Raw genomic sequence first — 13,957 nt, 5'->3', positions numbered from 1 at the left:
CACTACCCAAGTACTTGAATGCACTCACATTCTCCCTATCCTCACCATTCAACCTCATTGCACACTCTGTGACTTCATTCCTCTCAAACACCATAACTTTACTTTTGTTTACATTAACATTCAGATTCCTCCTCCTACACACTGTTCCAAATTCATTCACCAAACCTTGCAACTCCCTTTCATCTTCACTCAACAATACTGTATCATCAGCAAACAGCAACACCGGAAGCTTCCAAATCTCACCCTTATTCATTAGAGCCACATCCACTGCCCTACCCTGCACCTCCTTTACAACCCCATCCATGTATATATTAAACAGCCATGGAGACATCACACAACCCTGTTTCAGTCCCACATTGAAATCAAAGAAATCACTCAGCTCACCATCCACTCGCACCGTAGCCCTAGCTCATTTGTACATACTCTTCACAGCACTCAACAACTTCCCCTCCACTCCATATATTCTTAATACCTTCCACATACCTTGCCTATCTATTCTGTCATAAGCTTTCTCCAAGTCCATGAAGGCAGCATACACTTTCCTTCCCTTCTCTAGATACTTCTCCACTATACATCTTAGAACAAATATCTGATCTACACCATTTTCCCTTCCTAAATCCCCCTTTTTCTTCTCCATCTAGCTCCTCTGTCATATACCTAACCCTGTCAATGAGTATTCTGCCATATATTTTACCAGTCACACTAAGAAGGCAAATACCCCTATGGTTACCACATACTTCTCTGTATAAAGGAACAATTATACCTGATTTCCAGTCCTCTGGAACCCTTCCCTCTTCCCAAGCCAATCTATACAACTTCCATATCCACTCCACAACAATCTCACCCCCATACCTAAGCATTTCACCACACACTCCATCAATTCCTGGGGCCTTTCCCAACTTTATCTTCTTCATCGCTTCCACTACTTCCGCCCTACTGATTTCCTCCCTCCTCTCATCTCTTCTTCCCTCAGCCATTCCCCAACCACTTATACTCGCACTGCTTTCACTCTCTAAATTCAACAAATCCTCAAAGTGCTCCTTCCATCTCCTCAATTTCTCTCTCTTCTCCACCAAGAATCTATTATTCCTATCTTTCACTCCCCTACTATTTCCCCTTTCACACTGCCTTTCTTTACCTACTTCCAAAACAATTTCTTACTCTTCTTCCATTTCACACTCAGATTCCTTCCAAACTCTTTATCCACTTTCTTCTTACTCTCCTTCACCAGTCTCTTAACCTCCCTTCTCCTGCTCACATATACCTCTCTCTTCTCTCTCTCATCTCCCCTACCTCTACTCGCTAACCATTCATTATATGCCTTCTTTTGTTCCACAGCTCGTTTCACCTCATCATTCCACCATGCTGTCCCTTGCACACCCTTGCATCTCCTCCTCACTCCACAAACCACCTCACACGCTGTGCCTATCTCTTCCGTGAATATCTTACATACGTCTTTCACCCCTTCCATCTGCTCTAGCTCATACCTTCCCAATCTTTCTCCCACTATGCTCTTATACTCTGTCAATTTCTATCTTGCAATTTCTCCACTCTTCTCACAGGAGCAGCTTCCTCCTGTCTTCCCCTTCGTCTCCTCAACCACTTTCTTAGCAGCTCTACCTTGGCCATCACTAAGTGATGGTCCGAGACTCCATTCCCCCACCCTCTCCACACTCTTGCATCCAACACTTGTCTTCTCATTCGCACATCCACACACACGTAGTCTATCATTGCCTTTCATTCAACAAGTTCACCATCCATCCTCCTCATTACTCCATGTATACCGGTGGATCATCTTATGACGAAAGTAGGTGTTGGCTATTGCCAACCCCTTACAAGCACAGATATCCACCAAAGCACTACCATTCCCATCTACTTCAGCTGGCACACCCCACTGACCAACCACTCCATCCACTCGTACATTCCCAACTTTGCCATTCATGTCTCCAATCAAGAGCACTCTCTCACTCCTCTGAAACTTGTCCATACATGCTTCTACTCTTGCCCAAAACTCATCTTTCGCTCTTGCCACTCGATCCTCTGTCGGGGCATACACATATACAATCGCCCATGCTTGTATACCTACTTTCATCCTCACCCATACAATCCTTGGACGCACTGTTCCATACTCTCTTATATTCTCCTTGCACTTCTTGCTTATCATCAGACATACTCCCTCTCTTGCCCTCTCATTCTCATTGACTCCCGCACATATACCTAAACCATATACCCATTCTCTCACCCTTTCACCTTTGCATTTAGTTTCAGTCAATCCACATATATCCACTTTTGCATCCTCAAGCACATGAACACTCTCTATCTCTTTCACTTCATCATTCACTCCTCTCACATTCCATGTTCCTCACTCCTATATATCCCGAGGCCTTCAACATTCCAGCAGTTAACCCAGACACACCTGCTGCCTTCCCCACCTGCTTCCTGCCTATCATCTCGCTTACAGTAGCAGCGCAATTAACCCATTAACTGCTCTATACAGCCTGGGCTGTTCCGAGTGCGACTGCTCAGTATGGCCCTGGCTGCTCAGGTGAATTTCAAATATAGTGCCATGGTGACCAAGGCTGACCCATGCAAGCATGTTTGAGCCTTCAACACCGAAACCGAAAAAGAAAAACGAAAACCATACATTCCAATAGGGAATCAGACACTTCGGTGTTCATCCATGGCTTTACCAAGGTTAATATTGAGATAATATTTCGTTACTATATACTTTGGCATGTGTTCTGTCAATTCCTAAGACAAAATTTGGCCTTTGGGAAATTTCATTTTTACCCTTATGTCTGCACACCACAGACACCTCCAAAAAAACGCCATGAGCAGTTAATGGGTTAAAGGCCAAGGGCCAGACACTGAATCTGCTGGCTCCAAACCTTCCCTGTCCCTGTCAAACTCCTCGTTGAAAATGGGCTATAATGCTCTCTCCATGCGTCTTTGATATCCCCACTGTTCACCACTACCCTTCCTTCATCATTCTTCACACACTGCTTACCCATAATATCCTGATTCTCCCTCTTCACCAGATTTGCCACCTTAAATATCATTTTTTTCATTTTTGCATGATTTAGGTTATCGGGTAAAAGTCTCTGTGACTCCGACTTCACCCAGTATTCCTCTGTTCAAGCCCTGTGCTTTGCAGCCATGTATTCCTCTTTCTTACCACCCATCTTCCATTCCCCAAAAAGCCTTCCTTTCTCCTAAACTGCAGCTTCTACATTCTCATCCCATCACCAAGATACTGTATGTTTTGGTGGGCCTTTTGACCAACTGCATACTGCATTAGTAACTCTCAAGAGGTTGGTCTTGAGGGATCTGTACTGTTCATTAACGCCTCTGTCAGTGGCCCCCTGTTCGCCATTACTCCCCTCATCTCGTTGTAGAAGGCATCCCTTACTGCTTGGTTTTCCGGCTTCCACATTTTCCTTCTAGGTGCATAAGTCTTCTTTTTCTGGTGAGAATTTTTATTTTGACATTGTCAGAGAGTATTACAGTTTTCAGACCCCTGGCACACAAAGGGCATATGTTATGAACAGTACTGGTACTACACTACCTGACATTGCAAGTAAACAGGTATGCTGAAATAGTATGTTAGAATATTGCACTAAATGCTTGGGGGTAATTACAGGTAATTATGCAGAGCATGTAGAGATTTTATTTTGTAATAATTTCTGATGTTTTGAATTTAAGGTTGAGGAAATAGAGAGCACCGAGTTACAGTGGGGCAGCTTACCAGTGGCCTCAAGACAACGAGACTTGCTGAAAAAGTTGAAGACCCAGCTTAAGGTAAGATTGAATAGCTTTTGATTCATCTTGCTGTAATGCTAGCTTTGTCCAGTATCATCATCATCATTATCAACATCGTCGTCTTCGTTGTCATCATCACCACCCAGTGTCCCATTAACATACAGGATGGGTAGGGGGGCTTCAAGAATACTCCCCCAGTATCCCTGCTTGTCGTACGAGGCGACTAAAAGGATTGGTGGTGGGTTAGTGCCCCACCCTGTAAAAAGAACTAACTAAAAAAGCGAATAAAGCGCCTTGGACGCGGACGGACCATACATTAACGACTAAGGAAGGGACAAAGGACATTCTTAGGGTGGGAACGTGGAATGTGAGAGGAGTGAATGATGAAGTGAAAGAGAGAGAGATTGTTCAGGTGCTTGAGGAAGCAAAAGTGGATATATGTGGATTGACTGAAACTAAATGCAAAGGTGAAAGGGTGAGAGAATGGGAATATGGTTTAGGTATATGTGCGGGAGTCAATGAGAATGAGAGGGCAAGAGAGGGAGTATGTCTGATGATAAACAAGAAGTGGAAGGAGAATATAAGAGAGTATGGAACAGTGGGTGCAAGGATTATATGGGTGAGGATGAAAGTAGGTATACAAGCATGGGCGATTGTATGTGTGTATGCCCCGACAGAGGATCGAGTGACAAGAGTGAAAGATGAATTTTGAGCGAGAGTAGAAGCGTGTATGGACAAGTTTGAGAGGAGCGAGAGAGTGCTGTTGATTGGAGACATGAATGGCAAAGTTGGGAATGTACGAGTGGATGAAGTGGTTGGTCAGTGGGGTGTGCCAGCTGAAGTAGATGGGAATGGAAGTGCTTTGGTGGACATCTGTGCTAGTAAGGGATTGGCAATAGCCAACACCTACTTTCGTCGTAAGATGATCCACCGGTATACATGGAGAGTAATGAGGAGGATGGATGGTGAACTTGTTGAACGAAAGACAATGATAGACTACGTGTGTGTGGATGAGCGAATGAGAAGACAAGTGTTGGATGCAAGAGTGTGGAGAGGGTGGGGGAATGGAGTCTCGGACCATCACTTAGTGATGGCCAAGGTAGAGCTGCAAAGAAAGTGGTTGAGGAGACGAAGGGGAAGACAGGAGGAAGCAGCTCCTGTGAGAAGAGTGGAGAAATTGCAAGATAGTGACAAATGACAGAGTATAAGAGCATAGTGGAAGAAAGATTGGGAAGGTATGAGCTAGAGCAGATGGAAGGGGTGGAAGACGTATGTAAGATATTCACGGAAGAGATAGGCACGGCGTGTGAGGTGGTTTGTGGAGTGAGGAGGAGATGCAAGGGTGTGCAAGGGACAGCATGGTGAAATGATGAGGTGAAATGAGCTGTGGAACAAAAGAAGAAGGCATATAATGAATGGTTAGCGAGTAGAGGTAGGGGAGAAGATGAGAGAGAGAAGAGAGAGGTATATGTGAGCAGGAGAAGGGAGGTTAAGAGACTGGTGAAGGAGAGTAAGAAGAAAGTGGATGAAGAGTTTGGGAGGAATCTGAGTTTGAAATGGAGGGAGAGTAAGAAATTGTTTTGGAAGGAGGTAAAGAAAGTAAGGCAGTGTGAAAGGGGAAATAGTAGGGAAGTGAAAGATAGGAATAATAGATTCTTGGTGGAGAAGAGAGAGAAATTGAGGAGATGGAAGGAGCACTTTGAGGATTTGTTGAATTTAGAGAGTGAGAGCAGTGCGAGTATAAGTGGTTGGGGAATGGCTGAGGGAAGAAGAGATGAGAGGAGGGAGGAAATCAGTAGGGTGGAAGTAGTGGAAGCGATGAAGAAGATAAAGTTGGGAAAGGCCCCAGGAATTGATGGAGTGTGTGGTGAAATGCTTAGGTATGGGGGTGAGATTGTTGTGGAGTGGATATGGAAGTTGTGTAGATTGGCTTGGGAAGAGGGAAGGGTTCCAGAGGACTGGAAATCAGGTATAATTGTTCCTTTATACAAAGGAAAAGGGGAGAGAGAAGTATGTGGTAACCATAGGGGTATTTGCCTTCTTAGTGTGACTGGTAAAATATATGGTAGAATACTCATTGATAGGGTTAGGCATATGACAGAGGAGCTAGTTGGAGAAGAACAAGGGGGATTTAGGAAGGGAAAATGGTGTAGATCAGATATTTGTTCTAAGATGTTTAGTGGAGAAGTATCTAGAGAAGGGAAGGAAAGTGTATGCTGCCTTCATGGACTTGGAGAAAGCTTATGACAGAATAGATAGGCAAGGTATGTGGAAGGTATTAAGAATATATGGAGTGGAGGGGAAATTGTTGAGTGCTGTGAAGAGTATATACGAGGGAGCTAGGGCTACGGTGCGAGTGGATGGTGAGCTGAGTGAGTTCTTTGATCTCAATGTGGGACTGAAACAGGGTTGTGTGATGTCTCCATGGTTGTTTAATATATATATGGATGGGGTTGTAAAGGAGGTGCAAGGTAGGGCAGTGGATGTGGGGGTGGCCCTAATGAATGAGGGTGAGATTTGGAAGCTTCCGGTGTTGCTGTTTGCTGATGATACAGTATTGTTGAGTGAAGATGAATGGGAGTTGCAGGTTTGGTGAATGAATTTGGGACAGTGTGTAGGAGGAGGAATCTGAATGTTAATGTAAACAAAAGTAAAGTTATGGTGTTTGAGAGGAATGAAGTCACAGAGTGTGCAGTGAGGTTGGATGGTGAGGATAGGGAGAATGTGAGTGCATTCAAGTACTTGGGTAGTGTAATGAGTAAGGATGGAACTTTGGGGGATGAAGTGCGTGAAAGGGTACAGCAGGGAAGGAAGGTTGTTGGTACACTGAAAGCAGTGATGAGAAATAGGGAAGTGAGTATGGAAGTTAAGAAGTCACTTCATGGTAGTATTGTGATCCCTACCCTGATATATGGAAGCGAGGCGTGGACCTTGCAAGAGGGGAACAAGTCAAGAGTGAGAGCAGTGGAAATGAGTTACTTGAGAGGTGCATGTGGAGTGAGGTGGAGGGACAGGTTGACGAATGAAGAAGTGAAGGAACGCTGTGGGGTGGATGTGGATGTGGTTGAGAAGATTAGGAGAAACACACTGAGGTGGTTTGGGCATGTGAAGAGAATGGAGATTGAAAGACTGACTAAGAGGGTGTATGTAGGTGAGGTGGAGGGAGGGAGGGGGAGAGGTAGACCGAGGATGAGGTGGAGGGAGGGAGAGGGAGAGGTAGACCGAGGATGAGGTGGGGGGAGGGAGAGGGAGAGGTAGACCGAGCATGAGGTGGAGGGATGGAGTTGAGAGGTATTTGAGGGAGGGGGGGGTGAGTTGGGGGGAGGGTAGTCAAATGGTGAGAGACAGAGCGACTTGGAGGCGTTTTGTCTGCAGCCACCCTTTGTGGGATTAGGGTGTCGTGCTATAGATAGATAGGTAGTTAGAATCAACAGTGTCTAGTGTAAAGTCAGTCTAAATCATTATATCCTGCACCTTTCTGCTGTCTTGTTTAGATGTACAAGAAGTGAGAATTAGACGTAGAGAAAACAAAAGAATTAATAAATGAAATGTTAAAGGATGAAGCATGAAAGGTGTGCACGACAGAAGCTGCATATCTGTAAAATGACATAAGTTGCATAATTTTTAACTTTGTTGGTCACCTTCAGCTTTACAAATGCCGTGAAAGCAGTGTACAGTATTAAAGCTATCTACGAATGGTATAGCATGTGAGATCGAGCCAAAACTTTTTGAAGGTTTGAATGATAAGTGAATGGAAGTCTGGCTGACATCATAAGATACTGTCAGTGTTGATAGTGTTATGTACTATCATTTGCAGTCTCTGTGGCTCCATTGGTTGAAGTGACCATATTTCCTGAAGCTAAAATTGTGACACATAAGTCTACCAAGCATCCTGAAAGAACTTTAGTCCATACACACCCAATTATACAGATATATCCTACAACGTACATGAACAGTAGCCTACGTAGCCCAACACAAAACAATCTGCATACAGTAAACCCATGATTATCTGATGTAATATAGCCAAAGGCATGTCCGGATAATGGCTCCGTCCTGATGGTGGACTTCTCCCATCCCCCCCCTTTGTACATACTCTAACTTTGAAAGCCATTATAAAAGGCCACTACAGTATGCTGTACAACATTTATTCCTGGTGTTTTACACTATCTGGTCAAGCAGAATTACAAACCACAGCCAAGCAATCCATCTATCCATCCATCATCCAATCCTATGTTGCCCCATGAGGAACGTAGGAGCCCTGGACTAGGTGAGTTAGTCCTGACATTTAAGATGAGAATGACCAGCCTCACTCATCCCAGAGTGGCATTACATGAAAAATAAACCCCAACCACCGCTGGGATATAAACCTGCACTGGCTCACTCCGATTGGAGCTCCTTAATTACTCACTAAATCATCAGGTGCCATAATTTGGTTAACCAGACCCATCAACTGCAGGCAAGCAATCACCATGGCCCATAAAAACATGGAAGGGGAAAAAAAAAAAAACAGCTGGGCGAAAATATTCGCGCAGCCATAATTTTCACCTGGATGCAAGCATTCTGGCTGGACAAAATGGAAAAAATTTACAAATATTGGTTTTGAACAGCCAGATCACAGCATCCAGATGATGGATGGTCCAGATAGTTGCTGTCCAGATCAGGGGCACACCCAGGAATTTTCTAAGGGGGGGGGCCCGTAGTGAGGTGAGGTCAGGTAATCCTATAATTACAGGGAGGTCACATGCAAGTTTAGAGTTATGGAGCTGCTGCCTCATGTGTTACTCTTTGTTTATACTTGCCAATTTTTCATGTTTTGCTGTTATCGAAATAAATGTATATAAATTTTTAAAGGACCCAGAGACCTAAGGGGGGGGCCCGGGCCTGAGCCCGGTGGCCCCCCACACTGGGTGCGCCCCTGGTCCAGATAATTGAGGAATTACATTCTAATGTGTGTACTTTTCACCGGATAAAATTTACTTTAGCATCTCTGAAGTTGATTTGTTTATTTTTAGAATTCCAGACAGGTGTGCTTGAAGTTAACTTAAGTGACTAGTAAGGCTTTGAGGGTTGGGACTCATAGTTGCGATTTTTCAAATGTCCACAGTTTGTTCATCTGGGAGAAAACATGTTTGGTAGATGAATTTGTTCCAGGAAGGGGTAGAATGAACTGAACCAATTCTAGCATGTGCTTGTAAGCAATACCTATCAATCTATCTATTGCCAGATGCTTCAATCTCGTTTGGGGTGGCCACAAACAAATCCCCTCCAAGTCTCCCTGTCCCCCGCCATTTCACTGCCCTGCTCCCAACTCACACCCCCCTCTCTCATATACCTCTCCACCCCATCCCTCCATCTCATCCTCGGCCTCCCCCTCCCTCTTCCCCCCTCCACCTCACTCACATACACTCTCTTCGTCAGTCTTTCACCCTCCATCCTCTCCACATGGCCAAACCACCTCAGTGTGTTCCTCATAACGCTTCCTATCACATCCACATCCACACCACAAGGCTTCTTTATATCCTCATTCATCAGCCTGTCTCTCCATGTGACTCCACAGGCTCCTCTTAAATAACTCATTTCCACTGCTCTCACTCTTGACTTGTGTCCTTCCAACAACGTCCAAGCTTCACTTCCGTACGTTAGAGTTGGTATCACAATACTGTCATGTAGTAACTTTTTCACTTCCATGCTCACTTCTCTGTTTCTTATCACTGCTTTCAAGGAACCAGCAACCTTTCTTCCCTGCTGTACCCTTTCAAGCACTTCATCCTCCAAACCTCCATCCTTACTTATCACACTACCCAAGTACGTAAACATACTCACATTTTCCAATTCCTCACCATCCAACCTCGCTGTACATTCACTGACTTCACCTCTCTCAAAGACCATCACTTTACTCTTCCCTACATTCACCTTTATATTCCGTTTCTTACACACTGTCCCAAACTGATCCATCAACCCTTTCAGCTCACCTTCGTCTTCACTTAACAACACAGTATCATCTGCAAACAACAGTACAGGGAGTTTCTAAACACTATCCTCTCTCACCAGGGCCACTCCAACATCCGCTACCCTACCTTGTACCTCTTTTATTACCCCCATCCATGTACAGATTGAACAACCATGGAGACATGACACATCCCTGTTTCAACCCAACTTTCAAAGAGAAAAATTCACTTAGTTCACCATCCACACGCACTGCAGCCTTCACGCCATCGTACATACTCTTCACAGCATTCAGCAACTTCCCATCTACTCCATATATTCTTAACACTTTCCACAATCCTTGTCTATCCACCCTGTTATATGCTTTCTCCAAATCCATGAAAGCCGCATACAACTTCTTTCCCTTCTCTAGAAACTTTTCCACTAAAGATCTAAGAATGAATATCTGATCTACACAACCTCTTCCCTTCCTAAAGCCTCCCTGTTCTTCTCCAACTAATTTCTGTGTTCTTTCTCTAACTCTGTCAATAAGTATCCTACCATACACTTTTCCTATTATACTAAGAAGACAAATGCCCCTGATTACCACACACTTCTTTTTCCCCTTTTCCTTTGTACAAGGGAATAATTATACCTGACTTCCAATCCTTCGGGACTCTACCTTTCTCCCAGGCTAATCTGCACATCTTCCACATCCATTCTACTACTATCTCTCCCCCATGCGTCAGCATTTCACCACACACTCCATCAATTCCTGGGGCTTTCCCCGATTTAACTTTCTTCATTGCTTCCACAACTTCTATCCTACTGATTTCTTTCTGTCTTCTCACCTCCCTCCTTCTCCCAGCCATCCCCCAGCCACTTATACTCGCATTACTTCCATCCTCTATGTTCAACAATTCCTTAAAGTGTTCTCTCCATCTGCTCACTTCTTCTCCCTTCTCCACTAGTAATCTACCATTTTTATCTTTCACTCCCCTGCTAACTTCACTTCCACCCTGTCTTACTCTTTTCACCTCTTTCCAAAACATTTTCTTACAGTCCCTCCACTTTACACTCAAATTCCTTCCAAATTCCTCATCCACTCTCTTCTTACTCTCTGTCCATAAAATGAGTGAACATTTCTACTCAGCACTGGATAGTAGGTAACTTAACTGCATTCCATTGTTACTTTTTCCTCAGTAATATAATTCCTGACATAACAAAACTCATCAAATAACATACAGTAAACCCTCTGTAATTCGGATTAATTGGGGGAAACCCTATGTCGAATTATCCAAAAATCTTAATTATTAGAGCTCATGCTTGCCCCTATCCCCTAATCAGACCCATGCTCACTAAAACATGGCTTTTTCACGAAAACATTGAACAATACAGTATGGTATTACTGTATACTCAAAGAGTGCACAATACAATAAATAAAATAGTGTCGAACCTTGATAATGATGTCTTGCAACACAGTAGTAGAGTACAGTACAGTTAACTGTTCTGAAGGTACTGTACAGTTCTTAAAAATTACATTTATTACTACACTTATTGCTACAAAAACTGTTCACGTCCACATATCACTGAAACCCTTTTTGGACTTGTCTCATTTAATTCAAATTTCTATCCGAATTAAAATTGTCTGGTGGTCAGAAAAAAACCGAATTAACTGATTACTGAAGTATTCAGGTTTGGATTAGAGATGGTTTACTGTATATGGTATCAGACTCTGAATTGTAAAATTTCTTTTCTGCAGCCAAATCCGTTGTTTTTTCGACGTCTTGTCATTTTGGTGTTTGCTTTAACGATCCCAACTGTATATGAGCAAAGTCTTACAAGTAACCTGGCAGCTGCCTCAAGTACTGAATGCACGTATAAAAATCTGTGTCTGTTTTCCTCAATTCAGATGAGTCAATTAGTCCGTCTTCTTCAAGTTTGCATGCTAGAACCCATACTGAATGGGGCAAAAATACATTGTCTTTCTTGGAATCCAGATTTTACCTCATATCATTAACTGCAACCATAACTTCCACTGCTGTTGTATCTTTCCCTCAGTACTTGAGATGACTTGGTGGAAAGTGGCTGACTGACTATGCACGAAGTTAAGCCAGACGTCAGTGGAGGGTTCTCATAATTTTTTTTTTTTAGAACAAGGCATTTGCTTTGACTCAGAAAATGTGACTTTAAGTGATTCCACAGAATGACAGAAGCCCTTCAAGTCTTCTGCTCAAACAGTTACAAGTAGAAATAGTAATATATCTTAACATCTGTTTCTGCATCAATTGGCAAGCACTCACAGGTAGTCTGCACAGCATTATGCAGAAAATGGGCAATGCATCCAATACCAATCAATTCTCTGCCTAAGTAAGTATGAAGTTTCCTGATAATGTTATTAACTCTGTTTCTTTGAGCTCCACCGAAATTACAGTCTGTGTCTGCCCTTTCCTCTCTTCTATCTATCCTCTTCTGTCTCTTTCCTTCACGCTTTCCACTTTCTCCTGCCTACGGGTGACTTCATTCTCTCTTCTGTCTTTCTTTCCCTTATTCTTTCCTCTTCCTTCTGCCTATGGGTAACTCAACACTGAGTGACAGCCAAATGGTTTCCTGTACACCAGGAAACCATTTATTATGCTGGGTGGTAACCGTATAACCAAATTATGGTGCCTGGTGGTTTACTGGGTAATTAAGGTGCTCCAATCGGATTGAGCCTGTGTAGGTTTATATCCAAGGGGTGGTTTGTGTTTATTACTCATATAATGCCGCTCAGGGATGAGTGAGGCTGGTCACTCCCATATTAAATGTCAGGGCCAACGTGCCTAGCCCCGGGTTCCTACGCTCCTCATGGGGAGACGTAGGATTGGATGATGGATGGATGGATGGTTATCACACAGGAAGCAACTAGTTTCCTGTACCACAGTAAGCAACTAGTTTCTTGTCAGAGTTATGCTTTTGGATAATACCTGTTAAGTAGTTCATCACAATATCCGAGGTTTCTCCAGGCTGAGACTGAAAGTCATTGAGTTTTACTTGGGCATCTTCATAGTACATAAAGAAGTGAACCAGTAGAGGAAAGAGTTTGGTGTTTCCATGGTTGCTTGCATCGGTTAATATCATTACACAGTGAGTTTCTTTCAACTCTGAGGTTTCTTCAGGCTGAGACTGAAAGCCAGTGAGTTTTACTTGAACACCCTCACAGGGCTTAAAGAAGCAAACGAGAACAGGGAAGAGTTTGGTGTTTCCATGGTTGCTTGCATCAGTTAATACTGTTACACAGTGAGTTTTTTTTAGCTTTTTATCCAGTTCTGATAAGACAAATGGGGCAAAGACACTTGTAACTATTGTATGGCATTTTATTCTGGCACATGTACTTTTGGCTCAAAGCATTTCTGAAATAATTTAGAGGCACAGTCATTAGACAGGAAGCTTTAATTTTCCTTGACTGTATGGTAGACCCTTAAGCCCTCAACAGCAGCCACCTCCAGATCCTTACTGCTAGAGGATGCACTTTTATAGAAAGTAGTGACAGTTTTGCAATTTGAGGCACTGGCATCAGTATCTTTGTGTTTCTGTGATACTAGATGCTTGGCAGTATCATTGTCACAATCATGTACAATGCTGAACTCCCTGTTACATTTCATGCACCGTACATCACTTTCTGTCTTTGATTTTGTAAGAAAGGGGTATTTTGATTGCAGGGAGGAATTAGAAGTACGTATTTGCTTAGGCTTTTTTCCAACCAATGCAATTATCTCTCAGACACAACATTAACTTTCCTGGTTTTCATAACATATCACTTGTGTAGTGCTCTCAGACAGCATGACCAATACTGTGCCAGCCAGTAGGGGGGAGACTGGGCTGACTGGCACGAGAAACAGTCATCACTAGGATGCAATTGGTGTTAGTTCAGGAACCGTCCTGTACACATTTGATCTAAACCAATCAAAATACAGCACCAAGAAATGCTTGACTTTCTAACTATATTTTTTATAGTTTAATTTTTAACTAAATTTTTTCTTTCATTAGTGATGCAGGATATTTCGGGACAAATTCTGAAAATGCAGGACATATCGGGACGCCATCAAAATGTGGGACTCTTGTTGAAAAATTGGGACTCTCCCATCAAAACTTGAACGTCTGGTGACCGTAGTTAGATGCATACAGTTAACCAAGGGATGAAGCATTCAAACCCACCCAAGGACCATTGGTTGATGCCAGGCAAGGCATCTGGTCACAAAGTGCTACATGCTTCAGTAAATGTCCTCTACAT

The 13,957-nt window shown here is 43.2% G+C and overlaps 1 protein-coding gene across 1 annotated transcript in view; it reads left to right on the top strand.

Annotated features, from left to right (window-relative positions):
* Positions 1-13,957, top strand: part of Ube4B (Ubiquitination factor E4B) — a 645,009-nt gene that overhangs the window by 393,717 nt on the left and 237,335 nt on the right. Inside the window, exon 15 of the mRNA XM_080266571.1 lies at positions 3,703-3,798. Coding sequence (XP_080122697.1) covers positions 3,703-3,798 — 96 coding nt within the window. The remainder of the gene's footprint in view (positions 1-3,702; positions 3,799-13,957) is intronic.

The sequence above is a fragment of the Coenobita brevimanus genome, chromosome 21 (assembly GCF_032717465.1).
Source record: "Coenobita brevimanus isolate Jiangsu-jjx chromosome 21, ASM3271746v2, whole genome shotgun sequence".
Taxonomy (NCBI): domain Eukaryota; kingdom Metazoa; phylum Arthropoda; class Malacostraca; order Decapoda; family Coenobitidae; genus Coenobita; species Coenobita brevimanus.
This window is presented reverse-complemented; position numbering and strand designations above follow the sequence as displayed.